Source organism: Megalops cyprinoides, chromosome 2 (genome assembly GCF_013368585.1).
Source record: "Megalops cyprinoides isolate fMegCyp1 chromosome 2, fMegCyp1.pri, whole genome shotgun sequence".
NCBI classification, from domain to species: Eukaryota; Metazoa; Chordata; class Actinopteri; order Elopiformes; family Megalopidae; genus Megalops; species Megalops cyprinoides.
In genome coordinates this window covers 21,146,056-21,172,166 of record NC_050584.1, presented here as the reverse complement: position 1 = coordinate 21,172,166, position 26,111 = coordinate 21,146,056, and the positions used below count along the sequence as shown (strand labels likewise).

Below are 26,111 nucleotides of genomic sequence, written 5' to 3'. Positions count from 1 at the left end.
CCATTACACCGCATTGAGAAGGCATTTTGGCTTTCGTTCTCAATAGAATCTGTGAACCCCTGTCCATGAAACGTCTCATTACATTTTGGAACATACATTCACTTTTCAATCACAGCAGAATCTGATCCTCCACTGATCCTTCAGAAACAAATTACACCACAAAAAACACAATTCCTACAGTTTGCTATGTAAAATCTTTTTCAGATTACCTACAACATGTAATGTAAATGTAACATGTAAATGTAAACAGCCAAAAAAATGGCTTGCCTTATGCATCTAAGATTTCTATTTTAGTGTTTTTTTTTTTATTTCATGTGTTAATACGACATTGACAGGACAGAACTACTTCTCAAATTGGGTCACCATCCGTTTGTAGACACAGCCCAAAGTTGGAAATCACTGTCTTCTCTTATCCTCTGAGGGATGTATTCATGCAACAGGAAGCCTGCAAGAAGTTACCTTTCCAATGCAGCTGTATTTAAAAAAAAATGCGTCCAGTGGAAGGCGTTTCACTTACTCTTGGTCGTACCTGCATCCCAAACTGCATGTGCTGGGGCGGGAGGGGCGGCCCGGGCTGGGAGAACTGGGGCCGGTGGGGCATGAAGTGCCGCGGGTTCGGGGGGCCGTGCTGTCCGAGACCGGACATGCCCAGGGGCCCCGGCGGGGGGAGGCCCGGCCTCATGGCCTCCCGCTGGAACATGGGCTGCGGCCCTTGCTGGTTGAAGCCGGGCCCTGATTGGTTGAAAGCCATGGGATTCTGGCCAGGAAGCGGGTGATTATTATTCATGAGCGGCGCGGGGCTCTGTTGATCAAACATATGCTGTCCTGGGAACCTTGGCTCTTTGATTGAGGGAAAAACAAAAAGAGGAAAAATCAACATGCGGTGCCATATTGCCGCACTTCCACTGATCAAGTGTGACATCTCTACTTCTGCGAACACCTTGGGCGCGGAGCACACTACAGCACCAGATACGCTTCACAGATCTGAAATAAAACATTTTGGAGCAAAGGTACCTAAATATGAATGCTTTCATTAGTGAAAACGCCTAGAGAAGTCTTGTGAAATACATGAACCTGTTTTAAAAATTGGCCAGGGGGAGAGTTTTGTTGTGTTTCTTTTTTTGTTTAATATAAATTGTTCGTCAACACCAGGAGTATTCTCCCATCCTCTAACCCCTGTAATCTAATCATAAATGCCGCGTTAATTGGGCGGCTTTAATGAAAGGCAAATGAAGGGCCGTGTTTTGGTTAACCCAATGGAAATCTAAGCCCTGGGTGTGAGGACCGTGAAAAAGCTGAGGGGTGTGAGGGGTGTGAGGTTTCGTCTCACCGCCGATGAAGAAAGGCTCCCTCTCCTGGGGGGGCGGGGGTCCCCTCCAAGGCTCGGGGTGGTGGGGCCGCGGGGGCTGGTTAAAGTTACCGGGCATATGCTGCTGCTGAAAGTCCCCCGGTCCCTGGGGAAAACAAATGGAAAGCAATGATGAGCTGTTCCGTGCTGGACTGTCACAGATCTCCAAATGCGTTCGACCAGGTGCATTTCTGCTGCATCTAAAGCTGTCTAAATATTATGGACTGTTTCAATACCGACGCGTGACCCTCCTGATGTGGCCTTCATAGCAAAGTGCTTATTTTAATTCATGTCTTAAATGCATATATGGACACTATATCAAAATTTACATCAGGCGCTGATATACTCAAGAGGCTAATTTAAGATTAGAGTCCTTGAATAAGCCATTTACCACGAAAAAAGTCATGCAAAGAATGACTTTGTGCATAAAGTCAATCCCCACTTTGACTTCGAAGTGCTGTCTAAACCATTTTAAATGGACAAAAATTGGGTATGACACACTTTCAAATTGCTTTAGGAAGTACTTTCCATTTCCCTTGCCAAATAAGACTGGCTTACTCGCTTGCTAGGTAATGTTATTGCAGAAAGCTGGGCTACTACTGCTAAACATGGCTACTACAGCTAAGGCTACGTCCCAATGGAGAGTATACAGACTTAGCCTGACAACAACTGGGGGAAAATTAAGCTTAAAAATGAACTTAGCAGTTGATTTAAATGCATGAGAAATCCAAATACACATGAATTTTTTTTTGAACATTTTCATCCCAGCTGGTGTTGGTCTCTGGTGATCCAGACTAAAAAACAAGCATACCACCTTTCTGGACTGAGAGGTTCACAACAATAGCATTTTTGGCCAGACAGCTATAGTTTTATTTTTCTTATATATCTACATTTCTGTAACTGCAGTTGACATAAAGACACTCCTTCATACTGACAAACTTAACCCACCCTTGTGTTTCTGGATGGTGTTAATTTCACGTCTTGCTTTTATTCACTCCTTGTATACTTTGAATGGCTTATTATAAATGGCGATCACATCCACAAAAAAGCAATCCCCATCTACCTTCTCAAAGAAAACAAGATAACAATCCTCTAATCCTTTCAAGGAATAAAACCCCACTTTGCCTTCTCCTTTCTCCTCTTAAATATCCCCCTCTGTTGAGAAATTAACCTTCCTTCACCGTACGATACTTACACAAATTGGCCGCTTACCTCTTCCCGCCCATTGTAAATGAGTTGATGCTATCAACATTAATCCGCGTTTTAAACTAGAATTGATGACTTTTGCTGAAAGTGTGAATATGGCTGAGATTCCAGCCAAGTTACCAAACAGAAAGTTAATCAGTTGCTCTCCCCAGCAGACAAGAGAGGATCAAATCGCTATTGTGTGCTTTGTAAGTCCATTGAAAAGGTCAGCCCCTCGCGCACAATAGACTTCAATTAAATACCCCTGCATTACCACTGAAATTTGTATGAATTTGATAACCATGCATACCTTCTCATTACTAAGCCTTCATAAATATACAAAGAACTATTCAATATGTAAGTGATGCTACACCTCTCCAAAGCCGGGGCGCAAGATAAATGCCAAAGGCACTTATTACTCCAGGGCTGGGACCAGGTGTTGAGGCATAGTCTGTTCAATACAACATGAATTTTGGAAGACAAACAGTGACATTTCATATTAGAACATGTTTCCCACTGCACTCAATGTGTGCCCCTAGAACAAATTGTTGCGCAACTGAGCGGACATCCAATTTCTTAAGAATATGATATTGGGCTGAATGTGTTCCACAGACAATGAAATTATTCAACATATTCAAAAAGATACTTTTTAACTGGTAAGAATTTTTTCAAACCAGTAAAGGTCAAACCACAAATTAATCTTCAGGAGAAATCATTAACAAATTAACAAGTTATGGGATCTGACTCCTTCCCATAAATATGTCATGACATTTTCCAATTCAGGCCTAATTGTAAGGCAATTATTTCAAAATATGTTTCAATAGATGGTACATGGATTTGCAGTGGTCTTTGAACTTGAGTTTTGTACCCATAATATAATAATGTAATTTTTATATGCAATCATTCATAAATCTGGCCTGTAATCTGTCATCTAACCGATTGATATCCATGCATGTGACTCCATATTCCCAAGTGCATTTTGTCCTTTTCGTACTGGATGTACATATCATTTTTACAATGTCTTTTGACTTATTATCAGGTCTGTGGTCACTCTTTGATTAAGCGCGGTATGGGGACAATACCTCAAATGCTGATACACAATGAAACTAACTTCAGTAAGGGGGTTTTGCTTTCGTGTGACGCTGTAACAGTGGAATGGGGCGAACTCCATTGTGCAGCTTCAGAATAAACTCACCACGGCCCTACCAGACACCTTCGCTTGCATCATTAAATCAGATATGTGACACACATATGCAGCAGGGCAGCGATTTACGCAGAGATGCAAATCACTCTGGAAGAACAGTAACAAGACAATCTATTTCATTTCAGCTCAGTATCTGAGCCTGGCACTTTTAATGCAAATCTCTAAATTAAGTTTTAAATGATAGTCAGGATTAATATTTAAACATTTTCCTTCGTAAAAAGGAAAAAAAAAAAACAAAAAAAACGACTCCATACAGGCACACTGCAGATGGGAGCATCCTTCTATGATTAAATTTGATAGTATGATAATGTATGATAATCATGATTAATCAGATGCCCAGTGGCAAATGGAAGTTGCCGGGTATTTTGTCACCTGCATTTTAAATGGCATTCTCCCTACTCCAGCCTGACAACGGCTGACAGCTGCTGGCTCCGACGCTACATCTGGCCTCTCCTGCAGAGAGATCCACTGAGGGGAAAATGCCCACCGTCTTTCGCCATCGCGAAACGCACCACAACCACTGGCCTTTGCAAATGCCTTGTCGGAAAACAGGAAAACAGGCGAAAGGGAGAAACCGCAGCAACGCCACAGCACAGGGCAGCGAGGCGCTGGCTCGTTTCGGCGAGGTCCGCGAGCGGAGTAAAATGCGATTGGCCGCAGACTCCCTCCATAACCTGATTTGCATAAATCGCTATAAAAAGCCGTTCCCCGGATGTGTCAATCAGCACCACCTGATGCCTGGCAACATTAGCTGGAAGGGGGAAACTTGAAGCACATTTGGCAATCTACTTCCAATACAGTAATCACTTTAAGGCCCGCTGTCAGAGCAGTAATAGATTCTTTGTCATCATTACACACTCCCATTACGCCTAAGCACTTTACCCGTTCGCAGCAGCCTTTCAAAACCTCCATTTCATTCCCCTCCCCCGCCCCCCTACAGAAAGAAGGTAGAGCTTAGTCTCTTAACATTTCAGAAGTGTCAATGTACCTAAAAAAATTGCTTTATCATTTTCACTTTTTAAGAGAGAACCACTGAGGGGGAAAAAGAACATCAGCAGTGACTCTCAAATGGCGCCATTTCTTTGTTCTCCATGGTTGGGACTACTTTTCAGGTTGCCTTACGCGCCAGCCCATGACTTCACATCCGAGCGGCATTAACTAAGCCCCCCGGAACCCATCAGCGCCTAAAGCTCATATCAAACACTTTCAGTTGTGCACACTCCTATCAGTGTTTACAGATTCTCAAACAGTATTTAGCCAGGACAGGCATTTAATTGCTGTAATATTTCCCTCACAAAGAGCGGCGCAGGCCGTATCGCGGCGGGGAGGGAGGCAGATGCTACTCACGGGGAATCTCGGGGGACCCACCGCAGGCCGGGGCTGGTTCTGCGCTGGCATCAAGGGCACTGCAATGAGAGCACAGCGGCCCGTCAGGAGGGCTGTCACGCACGCACAAACACACACACGCGCGCACGCGCACACACACATGCGCGCACGCAGACTCACACGCGCACATGCTCACACACACGCGCAGACTCACACACACCAATCTTCAATTCCAAACTCGCCCAAAATTCACACACGCATGTTCAAGTCGAGGGGAGCGAGGGTTTCAAGAGAAACAGGGGAGGGGGGAAATAAGCATGCACTTGAGGGAGTTCTGCACTGTGATAAACACATTTACGCCCCCCCCTAACCCCCAGCCAGCCCAAAAAAACCTAAATTTCAAAAAATATAAAGTGAATTGCAAAATTCTCTGACTTCCACAGATGACAAAGTCAGTTTCAATTAAGACTGAACTGAGGCAAAAAAATATCTTGTTTAATGGGTACCCACTTCAACAAAACGCTTAATACTAGTGTATGCCATACATACACATGCTCATTTCCAGTGGCGGATAAAGTTGGCCTGTTTGTAGCCACAGCAGAATGCGAGCCACCCCCCCCCCCCCCCCGCCCTGGAGAAACGCACACCATTAATCATGACTGGAGGCAGAATGAGGACGCCATCCCTGATCTGTCACAGGCACCTCTTCCTACCCCTGGAGGGACCACCCCCTCATCTCGCTCGCAAACACTTTTCAATTGTGCCCTCAACAGGAGATAAACGCGTCTCCGGGAAGAAGTGACACGTCGCCCCGAAAGAGAGGGGGGTGGGGGGGGGGGGGCAGTTCAATAACCTGACGGAGGAGCCCATTTCTCCATCCTTCAGCAAAACAAAGGGCGGCGTATCCTGGCCAGGACAGCTCACTTACCTTAAAAAAAAAAAAAAAAACCCTTGCTGGCTCGCTGCGCCACATATTCACACCTCAGCTCTGAATAAAACGAACGGCGAACCTCACTATTATTACGGCTGTAATAGTGGCCCTTCCCGTTTGCCTCTGACAGACAATGTGGGCTCTCTACCACGGGCAGTCCTGCCACGAATCAATAAGCCCATACTTGCATGCCGTTTAATGTCTTTCTACCATTCTGTGCCATTACATTACATTATTGGCATCTAGCAGACACTCATATCCAGAGTGACTTACATAGGTTACAGTTTTATCCATTTATACAGCTGGACATTATAAGGCAATTCTGGGTAGTACCCAAGGGTACAGCAGCAGTGCCCTATCGGGGAATCGAACCAGCGACCTTACCACTACTCCACAGCGGTGCCCACTACAGACATATACAACCACTACAACTGACTAGTTCTGACTGAGTCTCTCATGTGAACTGTTGTGTTTATGAAAAGAAGCGATTGCATATGTTTGTGTATATGTATATGTATATGTATGTGCATATGCAACCAACAGGTCGCTGCTGTTGTACCCTTGGGAAAGGCACTACATTAACAGAGCAGACCAAGTATCTCACATGAACCATTGTGTGCATGAAAAGGAGGCTGGTAGCAGATGCAGGGATGAGATCAACATGCTTAGTAAAGTGCTTAAGAGGGTGCTTAGTAATGACACACACAAGTGGAGGGGGAGGAGCAGAGAGAGGGTGCGGAACCTTGTGCGGGCGAGGACGCGGGGCCACGGAAGTGGGGGTTGATGTGGATGTTCTTGGGCTGCTGCGGGGAGAGGGAGGCTGGCGGGGGGCTCATCATCCTGGGGGACTCCATCTGGGCCCGGACGGGCGTCCCGTGGCCCGGGAGCGGGCGGTGGGAGAGGTGAGGGGGGATGAGCGGCTGGGGCGGGGGGCGCTGCTGGTGGGCGTGCTCCTGGAAGGGGCCCCGGGGCGGCGGCTGGAAGTGCTGCGGCTGCTGCTGATGCTGCTGATGCTGCTGCTCGTGCTGCTGGGGGTGCTGGTGGTGCTGGTGGTGGTGGGGCGGCATTCTGGACTGCGGCTGATCGCCACGGAAAACAAAGACAGGAGCAAACGTCAGCGGTAACAGGGCGGCGGTCCAATCGGAGAGCCGGGCACGGGCTCCGCTTTCCAGCGGTCTGGTATCTCTGGGTTTGGGCTTTTAAACCTGCACCCCTCCACCCGCACGGACACCACCACACTCTCCACTGCCCCTCCCTTATTCGCTATCCGCTCACACCTGCCGCAAACGATTCGATTTCTCCGCGCCGGCCGGGGATGCAATCAGTTCCAACGCGCTTCAATACCGCGGGTGTGAGGAACGCGAGGAGGTCTCGAGCGAACGCGGCCGTCAGAGGAGGAGGGAAAGCACCATGCCTAATTTAAGAGGCGTCGGCTTCGGCTTAACCTGTAAATGACTTTCCTCTCAACTGTCTGTGTGTATTAATGTTTGCCGCCAGATGAGGCCCGAACACGGTGCACGAGAGGGCACGAGGAGAGAGCAGTTAATGACGTCCATGACTCATCACTATCCGGTGTCAGCTTGTCTCCGAGGCCCGTTAACACAGCGGCGCAAAGAGGAGAAGACAAGTGGCGCAAACTCAATCTGCATATCAATCTATTTTGCATTACACACCCCTAATTCCGTTTACCCTCCACTCACAAACACTTGCATAACATATTTTCTTCATCGACCAAAAAAAAAAAAAGATGGAATAGAGATATCTACTGCCCTGGAGTTATTCTTGTTACCTTCAACGTGCTGTATGCACTAGAATGTAAACTACCCACAATTAAGCTCACATTATCCTTCTCTGACCTCTTAAATGAATAATTGCACTCTGACACAGCATTCCAATATTCTATATTAACACCTTCCCCTTGAAAATTCTTCAAATTGCACAGCCGCACAGACGACAACAATTACCCCCATTGAATATGTCTATAATGGCTTTCCCTGTCAGTTTAAAAAATACCCTTCAAAGGCATTGCTTGAGCGCACGAACAACCTAAACGAACGGATTATATGCTTGAATAGATATTTAATAATCAAAAAAAAAAGCACAAGAAACTAAATCCTGGGCAAAGTACAAATTTAATTTCATGTAATGCTTTTCTGAATGGACTACTGCCAAGTTATTTAGTATAATCCATATATCAACATGGATAAGAGGACCAGAGAGCCTGGTTAATTGACTTTTTCAAAAGTAAACTAGCACTGTTCCAACGGGGCATGACGAGCGAAGGACGGAAGCCAAACAAACACACAGAAAATTCGCAAAGGGGAGCAAACACTGTAGTTCTGCAGCCACACAGCGGCTAATATCAAAGGTAAATATCACCAAAGGAGCTCGGCGGCTTCACTCGTAGCCGCTATTAAATGGCGGAATATTAAATTCCCTTTATAAGGGAATGGGCTTTTCGGGAAACGGTACATAGGCAAGAAAGAGCGGCTTTATCGGACCAACCACATGAATTCATATGGAAGTCTGTAGCGAGGTACTTAAGTAAAACGTGGGTTTCGCGATTAAATGGTATGGATCATTGAAATATGTTCACAAGAGAAGGGATGAATGCCAAAGTCAAGTGCAGTCCCCAAAATGAGGGACAGAATGTGTCCTTGGGGTTAATTACCTGCATGCCCATGTCCATTGTCATTAGTGAGGGTCTCTGATCGTTCATCCTTCCTCTGATCGCTCCGTCACTCCTGAAGTCTGCCATCCCGAAACCAGAGTAGCCTCCTCTTCCTCGCATCCCTCCTCTTCCTCTGCCTCTTCCACCAAAGCGCCCCTGCCGCCTCTGACGCTCCTTCTCCTCGAACTGCAGCAGGTCCGCTTTGGCCTCTTCTGAAAGCTCTGGGGTTGAAACGGTTCCATTAGACAAATAAATAACTATACATCATATCGCACATATAGAGGGCACAGGTGGGAATCAAAAGGCCACTTTCACACTGACACTCGACTGTATGCCTTCAAGAGGTGCACAGAAGACCCTGCTGGGGTTCAAAGTGGAGTCCTAAAATCTAAGATCCTTAATTCTGTATTACAGACAAATGTGGAGCTACAATGGGCTCTTTTTTCCAATACGCTTTAACAACAATACAATACAATAGCCACACTCTAAATAATGCAATGCAGTCCAAGCCAGCAGAATGTTTTTATGAAGCACAAATCATTCATTTCAACCTACTTTATTCTGACCTACTGACAGATTAAGCCAAAGACGAGTATAAGGTCAGCTCAGACATTGCCAATCAATATTTAAATTGAAAGCATTTTTTTCCCAGCGACAATCAAATCACGTAAAGAATATGTTGGAGGAATAAAGCGCCTTTTTTATATTCCAGCCGTGTCCATCAACACGTTTCTCCCGCACTTAATACTGTGAATCAGCAATTACTTCCCCAGTACTAAATGTCGAGATTAATTTGACCATCCTCTGTAACAGAATGGTTTCAGACGACATCTTTAATCAGTAAATAAGAGCTGCTTTCTTCCAATAGAAATAAGCTGTCACATAAGGTCACCAAAATGTGACAAAATGGAAATTGCATTTGTAACTTTAGCTGAAATGTCAATTGGCTTGTTAAATGTTTTTCTTCAGCCATTTCCAGATTTCACAGTTGGGAGGAGTGCTTCAGACCCCAGTTTTTTCCAGCAGGATACAGTAATCCTTTCTGTACACCATGAAGTGAGGTTTTCGGAACAAATAAATCAGGCGAGCAGCATTAAAACAAAGACAAAGCGTAAGCATTTTAAAACATTTACAGAAGCTATATGTTTTTTCTAGGAACAGAGAGTAAGCAAAATTATTCACATGTAGAAAATTCTGTTGGAAAATAATGTCTTCCTTTTTTTTGGATAAATAAATAACAGAACGACCTCTCTGAGGACTGAGATGAGGTTCCCTTTCATTAAATAGGTTTGGGAAAGATTCTAGTAGGCGGATGTACCTAATGTTTCAGGAATGTTTCTCCTTTTGCTGGCTGCGTCAGACAGGCGCACCACGGTGGCATCTTTTCGCTCCGTCTTGAAGCGCAGGCGGCCCGACTCCTCGTCTTCGTCCTCCTCTTCGTCCGATTCTTCCTTAACTTCTTCCTCCTGCTCCGTTTCATTCTCCATCTGAGGGAAGAGTCAAATGGAGTGGCAAGTTAGGATTCCGTCAGGAAAGCAGAGCGGCCAGGAGGCCCAGACACAAAAAGTCAATTTGCAACAAATGTATTTTGATGTGCACCAGACATATACATCACAAAAAGCCAGTATTCTCTGGAGGGGGCGCTACCCTTCAGGTACACTGAAGTTATCTCGGATGTGTTATTATTAGAGTTTCTTGATAATTAGGATGGTTTTTGCCCAGCAATGGAGGTAGGATAAAAATGTTTGTCTGTCTCTCATATCTCTAGGCAGCACGCCAACAATGACTCTTCTTCCCCAATCAAGGCCAGTTCTCCACCAAGGAGAGACAGCACAAGCAGGCACAGAGAAACAGCAGTATTATAAAAAATAATGACAGAGAAACATGCTAAAATAAGTCATGTACCACCACATGATAATATGACAAGTAAAACAATAACAAAATGCAACACTGACAAAGAACTCCCTTCAGCCACACAAACCACAATGAATTAAAACCACAGCAGCCACAATGACCTAGCAGTCTCCACTGACACAGGCCACTAAAAAGTGCACTACCGGTATGAGTAGGCATCTTTGCACCCAGTCACTCCCAAATTAATGATTCATGCACAATTTATTTTGCCGTAATCTTGAAATTTGACTTTTTAAATGACCCAGTTCTTGATAAAGGTAATGACACTACCACAGATATCACGTAAGGACAGGATGTACAATGTCACTGCAGAAAGGAACCTTGAAATTCCCTATATTCTAAGACTGAACCACATGGTTTCAAATACATCACTTCCTATAAAAAAACTAAATATACATATACAACATACATTTAACTTCTTTGGCCAATGTTTAACTACATAAAAAAGAAATATCAGATATTTCTCCCCCCTACCCCCGAGAATTAAATTTCCATACAACAGAAGAAACCACTTTAGTGACAGTCCTTCCTCTACGAAAAGATGGCTTCATCAGACAAAGGAAGGCCGTCTCTTTGGACACGCCCGCTGCTACAGTCGGCCAGCCAGCAGCAAAACAGGGTCAGCAGAGCCAGGGTGACATGAATGCGACCGCGAGCCTCACGACGGATGCCATCTCACATGATGTCCTCATGAAGCCTGTCATCGGGGGCCGTGAGCAGGAAATCCATTATGGACTGTAAACACTAATCTAACGGACAGGTCCATTAGGAGAAACAAAGATGTCTGAAAACAGGGCTCGTGCGGGGATTAAGGCTGACTGATCAGCGAACGGCACACCAAGTTGGACCATGTCTTTGTGAAAGCACAGCTGATAATTTAAGTTGTCGTGGGCCTTGTTATTGCTGGGACATAATCTCACTCAGAGAACCTGCAAGGTCTACTGCTCGGCTACAAGGAGTGACTGAAAAACAAAAAACAAGTGAATTTTATGTGCAGCATTAAAATGAAACAAATGTCATAAAAAGTCAAGTCAAAAAGTCCAAAACAGAAATGTATAAAAGGCCCCATGTAAATGCTGTCAAGCTAAAGATGAATCAACAATTTCAAAAGCTTATAAGCTAAACAAAAATGCTCATCTTTAAGAAGCATCAAGCTGGCTAGTTTTAGGAAATCACTACTAGGGAATACTGCTGCTGTATGCATGGCACCATCAATAATAACAGTACTGGTGAGTTACTCTATCAGCCTCAGCTGCTAAAAAAGTATAAATGTGTTGATCTGTTAACCTTCTCTTTTACCTTGAATAGCAGTAAATAGTGGTCGATAACTGATAGAAAACATTTCCTTATTATATACACCTTGATTGGTGGGTAGCTGGCTACCTCGACAAATATAATTCCTATTTTATCCTACAGAAGTAGTTCGGATCTCATCAAAGTGTGAGGGTACTCACCGCTTCTATTGAGATCCTGTTCATGACACCAATTTGTTGAATAGTTCTCAGACAACCGGACCCTCCGGTCAGGATCAAGCTTTAATACATGCTATCACTGAGAGAAATACAGTGTGCTGTAGTTCTCTAAAAGTTAAAAACCAAGTTCAGCCTTCACATCTCTTGTAAAATAGGAAGGACAAAATGGGTGGATACAATCAGCACATCTCTATCATACGGTAGCTACTGCTTGGCACTTTACTAAGGACTCTCAGAGATTAAAAAAAAAAACAGTGGGGGAGTACAGAAAGTTAGCAGACATGTGCTTGCTTGAAATAAATTCAAGGACGAGGCGCAGGCAGCGAGTAAGGTCAGGTTTCCAGTACTGGACAACAGGGACCCAATTCTTAAGAACCAGACAACAGTAACAATTTTTCCATAGAGACGGAGTTGGGAGGATTTCTCTCAGCACAGCTACACAGAGTTGTTTGTTTAACACTCAGAGCAAGGGCAGTGTTTCAAAAGTTCTTTTCTTAATTTTCTTCCACACTGCCTTTGAGCTAATTAGCTGTCCTGTTTGAAATAACTGTGTTACATGATGACTGCTCCCTTTAACAGCTACCTAGCTAACTTCAGAACGCTACTCTTGCTAGCTTTAGAGCATGAAGTGATGTATTATCAACTGAACGATAGATCTATGAACTGTAAATCGCACTGACAGTGAACCTGAAGACAACTTGGCTTTGTAACCGTTTAGCTGCTCAGCTACCTTACCAACTAGCTCTGAGATTAACAAAGAAATCAGTTCTATCTGCTGGTGAGCATCCTAGTACAGTGATTGGTGCTATCTGTAGAAACAACAGAAATTTCACAATTTACAGGGATTTGGCAAGTTTTTGCATAGCAATATCCATCTGAATCTCAGAGACATTGCCTTCAAGCCTGCAATATCTAGTGTGTCTAGTGTCTAGTCTGGTTGTGTCTTGCTCAATGTCAAATGAGAAAAATGTCACAGCCATAAAATGTATCCAGGTATATTGCAGCCATCATATACATTCATGTTGTAATTCATTACTTGCTTAGCGGATGCACTTAGACAGGGTGACTCAGGGTGTATACAAATGGGTGTTTACTGGATCAATTCACTTGTAACCCAGAGGTACAATCACAGTACCAACGTCTGGTAAGAAGCTCAATGCCCTGGCCTCTGTACCACACTTAAACACAGCAGGAATACTTTATTGCATTCAATAATGACAACATGATCGCTTTGATAAATATATTGATGAGGTATGTGGAGGTCAATAATCACAATTCATAGAATATGATGACAACGCAAAGGAAAGACTGGAAAGGTTTTATGTATATATATATATCATATAATAATAATTTTATAAATTATATAATTATATAAATTATGTATATAAATTGTATATATATATATATATAAATTGCTGCAACCAAATACAGAAATACTGTACCTGAAAATAAGCTAAGGTGAATAAAAATACTCCTGAAAACTGTCCCACCCTGAGGCACCCCAAGTCAAAACATAGATAATATATTTGCAGATCTGAACACGGATGCTCAGAATGAGACCAATTTAAAAAATTCCCATTTTAGCACATTTCAAGAGAAAAGGTGAGGGTTGATCAATCAAGCTAGCAGACTGATCAATGGCTATAGCCAACTATAACATTAATATTGCTCCACAGAAGGGCCTCAATTCAGTGCAACAACAGCACATAAATACATTACTTGGTCTTTTAGATATCTACATATAGCATATTATTAAAAGATTGTGATGAATTGTTTGTGTCTTGACAGTACTTTGAATAAAACTCAAGCTCGAGCTGTTCAGTAAGATATGCCCTAAGAAAAAGAGAGCAGAGCATAAGGCGGAAAAAAACAAGGAGAGCCATAGCTATGAGATCACTTGTGTTCCTTAATTTAATTAAACCCTTTTAATAAAACCTCCATCCAGCCAAATCATTTGTGAAAATAGGAAAATTGCGGTTTTGGCCTACAATGGCTTAAAAGCCATGACTGGCCACAACACACAGCCCAGGGAATGAATGATCTCCATTGTCTGCCACAGGCATAATCCCCCGGGCACGACATTTGTGAAACAGCCAAATCGAAATTACAGGCTAGACGCCGTTATCGGCAGGAGAGCACCACAGCTCATAATTGGTCAGCAGTGGAGGAGACACAATTAAGAGAGAGCCACTTATTTATGCTGCAGCTAAGGAAACAACTCAATAAAATGACAAAAAAACGGTTCAAGGATGAGGCCTTCTACATACCCAGGGTGTGTGGTATTTGTGTATTTGTCAAAAAAGGCTACAGTACCCCCCCCCCCCCCTTTTCAAATGCTCTATATGAAATCTGCTCAGTTTCTACCAGAGGTGTTGAGTGCGACCCCAAGACAACACGGCTGTGTACCTCTTCAGCTTCCATGATCTGAGAGCTGTCCGGAGCTTCCTCATTCTCAGGCACATCCTGCACGTCCACTTGGACCTCTAGCTGCTGCCCGCTGTAGTCCGCAGAGTAGTCATCCACCTACAGCCACGGGCAAAAATCCCGGTCACATGGGCCACATACACTACACGAATCTGAACAATTTGCAAGGTAATGCAGGAAAGTGGATTCATAAACGTGAAGACTGTGAGAATAAGGGGGAGAAGAAACAGCTTTTGAACGAAACGGTTAACATAACCTAGGAAAAAAAATTCAAAAGGGGGTAAAGAGAGAGCCCCTGAATTAACATAACAGTAGCAGCCAGCTCATTATTATTCTCCTCCGTATTTGAAATTCAATGAGATGTAAATGTTTGACATGATATACAAAAAAGCAAGATAAACATTCTAGTTCAGTGATGTTGAAAATATCATCTACTGCTTTTGCTGTGTGTAGCCCTGGTTTTACAGCACCTCGTGTCTCTCTGCCAGGAACACCGTACACATTGAGATAGATAACACATTCCTGCCACAGCGGTGGCATAAAAGCCATTTGCCTCCACCGCTTTCCGCATGGACACGTCTAACTCCCCGAGTTTAAAGGCCATAGCCTTGACTTCATTTTTGGGAAAATAAAACTCTTAATAGCCTAAATTATGCATCACGTTTGCCGAGAGAGAGAGAGAGAAAAAAAAAAAGAATAAGTACTTAAATTTCAAAGTCAATTTGTAGGGCATTAGGACAGTGAGAGGTGCGGTGCATGAGTGATTAACTCGCCAACACTGCGTTATTAAAGACAAATACCCGTAACACATTCTAGTAGATGGACAGATCACCCCTCAGGAAAAATGGCTTAATCCCTTAAACTGTTCCACATATTACCTATAAATACCAGCAAACAGAAATTTTAAGCCTGAGCGGTTGGGTGACCTTGTAAACAGAGATATTACACGCAAGAGATACCTCTCAAAATTACTTTTAAGTAGTACATTGCTGGTGAAAAGGTCAAACACTTATCTTTAGATGGTAAACAGAGCAATACATCTTTGTCAGAGGAGGGTCTTTTCAAATAATGATAGATGGACCGTACTAAACATCACTTCTGAATCTGTGGGCTAATCTTTTTCTCAGTTTGTTATGAGGTTATAAAAAAATAAATGGAGAAGAACATCAATCATTTCAACCGTTTTTTAAACTGTATAGGTGTCGTTAAAAGGGTCAATAATCTTTTCACCTATGCAGGACTTTATCAGATTTTGTCTAAAGCCCAGATAAAAGCTGTCGCATTAGCCACCACTGACAATTGGCATATCTCCACAGCACAAAGCAGCTTTTTTCCACAAGGATACAACCCTCAAGGTCACAATTCCATGCCGGCTCACAGCCGACAGAAGAGTATTACCTACCGCCAAACAAGCTGTCAACACAAACTTTGTCAGAGAGCAGATAAATAAACTGCCAGAGAGGGATAATAGATCTAATTCCTCGCACTGCCCCCCCCAACCCCCCTGCCCCACACGCCCCTAACCCCCCCACACCTCCCCCACCTCCCCCTCCCTTAGGACTGAAATAGATTTGAAATCTGCCCTAAACCGGGGCAGGAAAGCAATGTTATCTTTGCACATACAATAGAGAGGACTTACTTGAAATTCATCATCCGAGGGGTCATTGATTTCGATGTCCACCACTTCGTCCTGGTAAATTTCCTCCTCAGCCTGATCTCCGGCGTATTCTGCTTGGTCGTCTGCCAGCTCGGCATCGTGATCTCCGTAATCATCGGCATACTCTTCTTGAGAATAGCCCTCCACCTCGTCTCCACCTTCATAGTCCTCTACTCCAAGATTCTGGTCGCCGTCCACGTAGTCGTCCTCCAAGGACTGATCGTTAAGGTCAAACGAGGTGCCCAGGTCAGCTGTTGCATTGAGGCTTACTGTGACACCCTGACCACTGCAAGACACACAAAAAAAATCAAAATAAGTAAAAATGACAGAGGTCAGACACCCCTCTGTTGAATCTGTGCACTTCACAGACTGCAGTTACCATTACATAGGTATGATTTCCACAATTAACCACAAAGTAATTTAGTTTTACAACAGGACAAAACACACTGATGCTGCTTCACCAGTGATGCATAACTGAGCTCAAAAAAGAAGGATGTTAAAATCTGTCAATTTGGGAAAACCACTTTGAATTGCTATTAAAGTGACTGGTATCTAGCTAGCATTTGCACTGTTTGCTAGCCATTTACCACTGTGAGACCAGCAGGCTGGAAAAGGGGTACACATGTGATATGGTTCTGTAGCTAACTGCAACTCAAGGTAATTAAAGGAACTGCATCATTATAGAAGAACCACAGATCAATATGACCAACAACACAATATTATATTCCCTGCGATCTTCTTTGTCGTAAAGATGCTGTAATATATTTATAACCAGGAAATTCACTATGAGACTTTAACGCCACATGTAATGGTCATATAATAATACAAATGGAGCACCCATATAGTGGCATTTACTGCTGCTAACATTACTTAGGAAGTATAGCTGTTCCAGTTTGTAATAGGCAACAATTGGTAGTTAAATTAGCAAAACAGCTAGTTTATCAACAAGAAAAAAATTTGGTCTCCTAGCTTGTCTTGTCCTGCTTGCAACATATTTTGATGTAAGCTCAGCTAGGTTGCTAAGCATTACTGATACCTATTTCAGACAGCTGCCTGTCTTAATTACCGATCCTGCTGCTGTGTATATTAAGGTAATGAAGATACATTATCTAGGTGTATTAACATCACCTCATTGCCTCATTTGCCTTCTAATCTGTACAGTGGTGTGAGTTAAATGATAATTTAATTTGGTTTAAGGGCAGGTTTGGGTTCATTTTTCCAGGTGCTGTCCAGGCTTGACTCAAAATACAACTGGCCCAGACATCCATAATGTTTATTTACCAGGTTTGTCATGACCATAAATGTCCAGAAATTTGAAGTAAGCAATATGAGATAAAACTACATCTAGTCACATCACACACACATTTAAAATCTGTTATCAATAGACCAATGAAATCTACATTATCAAGGTTGTTTTCTTTCATGTGTTTCAAGACATTAAAGTCAGGAACAACATGTATCATGAACAACATGAACAGGAATAACATGTATCATCTGGAATGCGCCTTAAAAGTTCCTCTTGATGCCAATGGTTGATCATCAGACAAATCAACTCTACCTGATTTTGAGGCCTGTACATGCCAGGTGCGCTACCACAGTGCAACACATTTCTGTAACCTAGTTGTACAGCTGGAACTACACTTGAGTGTTTGGGTTTAGGAACCTTTATTGGCAGAGCAACAGAAATCCCAAACAGGAAACAAATACACGACTCCCAGGTCCACAGTGCAGTTCTTCATGCGTCATGGTACCACTGTATTTGCCCAACAACTGTTGTGGCAGCTCAGTACTATACCTAATAGCCAGGATGTACAGACAGCTAGTAATGTTTTTTTATACTAAAAAAAATGCTGCCAGAAACAGCTGTTTATTTCAGAGGTAAGCCACAAAATATTTGGATACCCCACTTTTTTCAGTTGGCACACGCAAGTCTTTTTAGATGTACTTACCCCATGATGAACCTCACATATGGTAGACAGTTTGTTTACAATGAATGTAATAGATGTTCTGTTCAACACCCCCCCCCCCCCCCCCCAAAATGATTAAATGATTTAGCTTACAGCCTCATATGAAAATATTTACCTCATGGTATGATCTTCTTCATCGCTTTGCAGAAGATCATCATTTAGTTCTTCATCTGACACATCGGAGGGATTCTGCAAAAAGAAGGTCAGACTCTGTTTACAGTACATAACTACAGAGACTGTTATTTAGCAATACTGTGAAGCTCATGACTTGCTGAGGAGCATCAGCCTGCTGGGACATGTGGTCTGTGGGAGCACGCACAATCCCACATACTCACAGACCAAGGGAACAAGATGCTTTGCGGACCCACCATTCAGGCTGGAGCCCAGGCACACATTTTGGTTTGTTGGGCTTCCAGACTATTTGGCCGATTCAGTCTTGGGTGCAAGCTCAATCTGCACACGACTACGGCAGTGCCAACGTCACGTGTGTGAATACACTAATGCATTCTGGAAGGGGGCTCACATGCACCCCCAGATAAGTGCATGCGACTGACGTAAAGGAGCCGAAGCAGCTGCTGTGCAAAGCCAGCCTGGGAGAGGGGTGAGCGAGGTGTTGAACGCCGTCCAGCGCCACACACGATTTCACGATTTCACGCTCGCAGCCCTTCTGCTGCCCAGAAGAGACGCTGCCCTCCTGTCCAGAGTAAAGAATCAGCGGGCAGAACTCCACGTTCAAGCGGGATCCCTCATATCCAAAAGCCGCTTCCGTATACACATGTGGCTCAGAGGATCTGGGTGTGTTGGGATGCCAGATGTAGGTGGTTGGTTTGTTTGTGTTTTCTTCCTTCCTACCCCCTAACAGAACTTACTGCCTTCTCCACTATGCGCATCCTTTGTTGGACACAGAAGGATCTTGCGACAGTCCCTTCAGAGCTCCTCCTGTCGGGCCCAAAGGACAGGGCCCATGCTGAACCTGCAGGAGCTACTGGCAGGTAGACTGTGGCAGATTCCCCTGTGGAGGAACCACCTGTCACAGGCCGACAGCACAGCGTCGCAGACTCCTCCCTGGGTCCAGCGTCTACGCAGGAACATTCATCAGCCTCGGGGGCAGCGTTCTGCACTACCTCATCTTTAAAAGAGTGCTGCTTTATGTGTCAATTGACTAGGAGAACCAGTGTCCTTCCAAACGTGGTAGAGCAGATGCAGAGTATTTTCAACGCGAGAAAAGAAAGACTGGTAAAACACTATTTGCTGGAACTCTTCCAGCTCCAGCTCACACCGATGTGCTCCACAGCAGGGGCACTTCTCTGTTCACACATATATACATTAATACGTCTATGGTCCTAGAGTAACAAGAATAGAATAATCATAGGACTATTGGGAGGATTTATACACCCCTCTCGCCACACAGTGAAATATGAACCTAAAAGAGTGGGAAGAAAATGGCTAAAAGGCTCAATACAACTGCTCACTTAAGTTCAACACATGTACAGCTCTGCTCAATGTACCCTCAAACAAACAGAGCAAGTGTTTGTAATATCCCAACTTGTGTGCACACAGCTAATGCAACACAACTGTGTCGAGTTGCTCGCATCATCCGGCCGGATGCATTTATCATGTTTGGACAAGGTGTCAAACTGATCTGAAATTAAATGTGCTAGGACAAGCACAATTCAATGCCTCATGTGGCCAATATTGGGACATTCTGATACTGTCATTGCTGATATACCTGTTTTAGTACTAAAGGTACCAATAACATATTTGAAACATGAAAAATGAAAAATGTTTTTTCTAAGTAAAAAAACGACGTAAGCACATATACAACAGTTTTATAACACTGATGGGGATCTTAGTATGAACCTTACCTTTCTGGCTGTGAGCCAATCTTCTTCAAGTAAATCACCTTCCAAATCACTGAAGAGGGAAAAATAGGGACGGTTAGTTACCATGACCACCTACACCAATTCAGTCCATGCATTGTAATCATTTAACAACAATAATTCCTTTTTTATTCCATTAAAGAAATACACTCCTATGTTGTATGTTCAGCATGTCCAGTGTCCTTGTACACTTTTAATAGAGGGTTCCAGTGTCATCATATTTTGAACTAAATATCAAAGCTGGGATGCATCTCATTAAAACGTAAAAAAGCACACAAACATACCAACCGTAACACATGGTGGGTTTTACTACTGTAATAGTTTCTTCCCCTTTTTTATAATTCAAACAAGCTAGGAAATCTTGCCACAACACAGATGAGCAATTGACATAGGCTAAGGATATTAATTGCTCATTTTAAACAGAACTGCGTGCGGTGTCAGAGGTTAATCCCGACAGCCTGCAGGAGAAATTGACGTGCCACTGGTTCGAGATTAAAACATTCCCGACATGGACGTGCTTAATAGGAAAGTGCAGTAATACCTGTCCAAATCGTCGTCTCCTCTCCTTCGGCGCGACCTCTCAGCGCCCGGCTTGTCATACTCATCAAAGTCATCATCTGGAGGCAGGGGGAACAGGTAATCTGTTAATTGACTGCAGTGCAGATCATTAAGCTTATGTCACACGCGGCGAGCCAGCGGAACCCGCGCCGCCAGTCAAGGCTGTTGGGGCCGCCTGCACGTGGAGGCCGCGCGGCGTAATTACCGAAGAGCGCGAGTTCTGCCTGCGGCAACGGGACCCGCACGATCGGCTCGTGACGAGGTCCTCTCTGATAAACTATCCGTTTATCTGCCTAATCTTCACCCGATCGAGGTCAGCTAATTTCTCACTACCACTGTGGTAATGGGATGTGACGGACACGAGGAGAGGGCTGGTGTGCATGGGAGTTTTGGGTTAATGTCAGGTATCGTTGCTCACCTGCTATGATGCAGTTCACTGGTGTAACATTAAACATCAACTGCCCCAGTGAATGACGTACAAACCACGGCACACCCCCAAATATATCCATTCATAACTTTCATGTTAAGAAAGACAGATTAAGAGATTCCTACCTGTAAGGGGATAATGCTTCATGCACAGTTAAACAAGACATAGAGCATTCCAGCTAGAGAACAAATGACTGAGACTTTTATAAAACCACCACTCTCATAAAATCATTTAGAATCATCACAACATGTATAAATATATGAAACATGCCAATGAATTCAGTAACTCAACATATGCAAACACTGACAAGGCTGAATTTGAGGCTGAGAGTGAAATCAAGGTATAAACAATGTTATGGGGGCTATCTGCCATATGAACAACAGGACCATCGCTGTGCTATAATCTACAGTTGCCAAGATTGGAGGGAGAAACTGAGGCAGCTCCATCCTATTACCAAACACCAGCACCTTAACGGACATGGACCTGCTATGAACTACGACTGATTACTTGGTTTCAGTTTGAATGTGTAACATTAGTAGTGGCATTAAAAGCAGAGTTGCACACGATATGCTCTGTCAGCTGCAGTTTCAAAATGCCACACTCATATATGACAGGCTGCTGTGTCCAAGAATTTTAACTGCCTGGTTGTGTCTAAAAAAAATGTTTTACAAGTGTGGTATACATGCCTTCCAGGGCTCATCTTTAAGGTTGTGGTTGTGGTACATTTGATGAATTTGAAATTTGAGATGGTCTGCTTTGTCTTGTCTCAGTATGCCTTGATTTACAAACACAAATAAGTAATACTTGTTAGTTTCAAAAAACTGACTTCACATTATACTAATTCAAAACACTTCTATGTTCTCAACCCCTGAACTCAATCTATTTTTGCCTATACAAATTCCCATAAATTCAAACACTGAAGAAAAATGTCTGGACAGCATTACGTAGTTCTTTTTCATAACGCGAGTATCTGTAATGGCCTGAACAAACACATGCAGAACTTCAGTTATTTATGAAAAATGCTAAATTTGTAGCCATGCATCAATTTTCCTATTATTTCTTGAATAGCTTTTAAGCATATATACAGAGAAAGCATGTTGAGAATGTATATATATCAAGTCTGTATTAAAAGGTCCCCAATTTCTGTCATTTTGCCTTAAACTCAGTAAGAATATTGAATTTCCTACATAAGAGGAGACTAATAAAAACCGTGGGTGTGTGTGGGGAGGAAGGGAGAAAAGAGTTTCGACATGATGAGAGTTTATACACTCTTTAAAAACAAATAGACCTATGCACACAACAAACATGAGAAACTGCTTAATTCTGCACCGCACAGAACTCTAACCTATACTGTCAGAGACACAACATTTGATTTGAGTCCATCCTCAGTAATGTAAGGAAACCATGTTACTTTCTGGCATTGGCCCGCCATGCCTCTAACTGCAAATATGTCACATATACCATTTGCACATTTATTGCAAGTTAAGTTTCACAGTAAAACAAAGTAAAATAATATCAGCTTATGTGGGTGTGTAGATTTAAAACTGTGCCCTTTTTGACACCTGCTTTTCTTTAAGTTAAGTGCACCTGTTCTGCTACAGGCAAAACGTTGACATGCACCCCATAAACATTAGCAATTCAGCTACATGGTGTGAAATATCAAATACTTACTCCATATTATATACAGTAATTACGCGATGGTAACTGGGTCTGACTAACTTACAAGCATCTGTTAGACAATACATCTGCACTGAGATACGCTCGAAGGTTGCCTTCTACTTTATAATAATGCATGATGCATAACATTAATGCAAAAGCCCCCAAAGAAAGAAAACAGTAGCTGGCTTTCGCGACGGTCAATGAATGAAAGTGACAGCAAACCCCCCCCCCCCCCCCCCCCCCCCCCTCCCCCAAACAACCACCACTACCACTATACTCTCATGGCTGCCTTATTTCTTAGACAGAAAATAAAACGCAGTACATGACACGTTTAAGAGTGCCAACTGTACTTGCAACTATTAATACTGGCTAGTTATCGCTAGATAGGTAAAAGATTAGCTGAGTCTCTGAGCCTTGTATCTTGGTTTACGGTATACTTAACGTTACGATCTTTTGTTCTTTGGAACTGGTGCAAAGCAAAATATCGCCGCAGATATGATCAAGTTCAACATTCTAGATGGAAAAGTAAGTTTGTGCACATTCCTACACAATTATGATGTTAATAGCAGATAGCGGTAACGTCGTTAGCCAAAATGGAGTTTAGCAATTTAGCTATCGTTTGCCACCCAACCGAGTGGAAAAAGCCTAGCAATCTATATTTCACGTAGGCTAACTAACGTTAGCTGTACCCTACATGCTAGATGTGCAAACATAACAACACTACCTAGTGAATGCATAGCTCTCTACAGACTTTATAATATTTAAAGGACAAGAACATGAGCTTGTTGTTTAAAGTCTGACGACAATGCCACCACGATATCTAGCGAACATGGCATTCGCTAGCTGGCTGTAACTGCACTGAACTGCAGCTAGCTACCCTGCTAACACCGAGATATCAATGGCTGTAAACAACTGGAACCAAACTAACGTATGTGTTACCGCGGCTCAAATATCCACTGAAACACGTTACATATTTAGAGAACGTGTAATATAAAACAATACACACACTCGTACTGAATAAGAGTACTGCAAAACACCAACTGATTGTTGGCAATGTAGGCCTCATATGTGCAGAAAACAACATCCGCCTCCGTAAGTAGCATGATAGCAGTATAGCTACGAACTAAAGTTATTAGGGAACAGACGTCATACCTCGGACACTGGTCGCCATATCACAGGTCAATCTCTTGAATGCACAAGAACGTCTAAATAATTGTTGAATGCATTGAGTAATCTTACTAAAATTATATCGGTCAAGACCCAAGTAGCTTTATACCAGGAGCATTATCTCAATATGGCGGACAGTCACTGTAACTACTGAGGCACTCTGGGACATAGGAAGATGTGTGGTTGTGAGAGTGCGCAGTTGGAAGTGTGCGTTGTACTCCACAATCAAATATTCATGTTCGCACGATTATTCAAATAAATCAGTGCACGGAGTCATTAAATGTTTACTTATGTCTCTTTCATTGTCTCGACTTGTTCTATCGAAAACATAATTTCATTATTTACATTGAATACATCCATATCCAAAAAGAATTGCATAGCTTAATTTACAGACTGTTAATAGACATTAACGATCCGTCTAAAACAGCCAACAGTTTACTGAAGCAGTTGAGGCTCAGGTTGCATTGCTCAAGATTACAGTGGCAGTGCCCAACCCGGAAACTAACCTGGAAGCCTTATCTAAAACTGAAAGTCTACCAAAATGGCAGGTTCACCATATTAGGGCCCATTTTCAATAAAATGAACACCAAATCTCACACATTGCTCCCTAAGATCAACATTTAAGCCACATCAGTATTATTAGTAGGATCCTTTCTTTGCTACTCTATTATAGTGAGCTGTTCTGTACCACTCCCAAAATGCCTCTCAAAATCTTAACTGACTGGGGTGAACACCCTCTTGTCTACCTCCCCAGTTTTTGTACATGGAACTACCTGTAGATTCAGTTTAACTGCATCCAAAAGTGCCAGTTCATTCCCCACAGGATTTTTAATGCAAAAAATAAGAACTGTTCAAAAACCTAAATGAAGCTTCAATCTCAAGTGATTGCTCTGAGCTCTCCCCAGCTTCACCCATAACTACCAATTAATTACAGATCTAGCTAGAACAATAAATTATTTTAAATGATTTACGAAAATGTTTTGTACTGTACCTATGTAGATAAATTACAAAGAACATTACCATCTCCATACTCAGAACAAGTTTCTGTCTGACAATCTGGGCAAAGGAAGCACATAATGCCAAGTGTGCATAACAGATTGTAACTAGGTTGTATAGTGTATGGAAAATTATGAATGCAAACAGAGCTCTCTTTAAGATTGCATTCATTATTATAATTTCAACTCTATACAGTGACTCATAATTTGCATTGCTTTCAGACTTACCTTGGATGCTGTGAAAAATAATTGGATGTTTAATAGGCATCAGGGTGTAAAAAGCCATGGTGTTCCAACCCCAGCATCAGCCCAGTTACATCAAAGAAATGAACAGGTTTAATTTCCTATTACCAAACATGTTTTCTAATCATTGCAGCTACAAATGTTACCCAAAATTTTTAGCATATTGTAGAGACCTTTCACACTTTGATGCAACTTCACAAGCGGTAAAAGCTATAACTAAATGTTTACTAAATCATGTCCTGGTTTGGTTTATTTTGACCTTGTTGATTAGGATTTTCCAACCATTTGTTTAAAATGTTCTGTATTTATTTGTTTATTGTACAATAATCAATGATAAATGAGGGTAGAAAAATAGTTCAACTTTATAGTAAATTGAGTACATGGTACACCTTGCCCAAGGAAATCCTTTTAGCTAATTGGAGTTAATGATAGCTTCAGCATCCAATCCTAATTACAAACAGCAATCCTAGAAGGTAAGTCGGTGCTTCAGTTGGTGCCACCCTTGGGGTTAGGACCAGGAGGATTGTTGCATTTTGTGAGTCACCATCAGCCATTTCAGATTGGGGACTGGGTCTCATTCACCTTCAATTCCATTCCTGTACATGTTTAATTTAAATTCTATGAAAACAATTCCAAAGAATGTATTGACGTGTTGTTACTTGGTTATAGTTTTGGATTTAAAAATTTTGAAAATCTTCCCTGAGACCATGACAGAGGTGTTCTCTAATTGACTGCAGTGGGCAAGTGTAGTGGTCTGTATCATCAGGAAGAGACAGAAGACACAGCACGCACTGCAGTAGATATGAGATTCATTTATAGGCCAACAGGTCAGACTTCATGAGGTACGCTGGGATTTAACCAGTTCTGTTGGAAGAATTCTGATCTAAAAATATACACATACACTTTCTTGTCACATACAAAGAGGCTCCTCTGTAGAATGTAGAGAGCTAGTTTGTACTTTTCTGCAATGTATGGGTATGTCTGAAAAAATAAGGTAGCCCACGTAATGGCTATTTTAAGAAAGCAAAGGATCTGACCTCCTAATATAATCCATTTAACTGTGTGGGTTATCACTTTTCAAAA

At 42.7% G+C, this 26,111-nt stretch overlaps 1 protein-coding gene across 2 annotated transcripts in view; it reads right to left on the bottom strand.

Annotated features, from left to right (window-relative positions):
• Nucleotides 1-23,925, bottom strand: part of rbm33a (RNA binding motif protein 33a) — a 37,529-nt gene extending 13,604 nt beyond the window's left edge. The window contains exons 1-12 of one of the 2 annotated variants that reach the window (XM_036520844.1): nt 23,776-23,925; nt 20,521-20,596; nt 19,965-20,013; nt 18,215-18,288; nt 16,115-16,418; nt 14,458-14,574; nt 9,984-10,152; nt 8,666-8,886; nt 6,737-7,073; nt 5,085-5,143; nt 1,331-1,454; nt 518-840 (exon numbers count right to left, since the gene is read on the bottom strand). In XM_036520844.1, coding sequence (XP_036376737.1) covers nt 518-840; nt 1,331-1,454; nt 5,085-5,143; nt 6,737-7,073; nt 8,666-8,886; nt 9,984-10,152; nt 14,458-14,574; nt 16,115-16,418; nt 18,215-18,288; nt 19,965-20,013; nt 20,521-20,596; nt 23,776-23,794 — 1,872 coding nt within the window. In that variant the 5' untranslated portion in view covers nt 23,795-23,925. The remainder of the gene's footprint in view (nt 1-517; nt 841-1,330; nt 1,455-5,084; nt 5,144-6,736; nt 7,074-8,665; nt 8,887-9,983; nt 10,153-14,457; nt 14,575-16,114; nt 16,419-18,214; nt 18,289-19,964; nt 20,014-20,520; nt 20,597-23,775) is intronic. The other variant, XM_036520845.1, reaches the window with a different exon arrangement.
• Between the last annotated feature and the right edge of the window lie 2,186 nt (nt 23,926-26,111).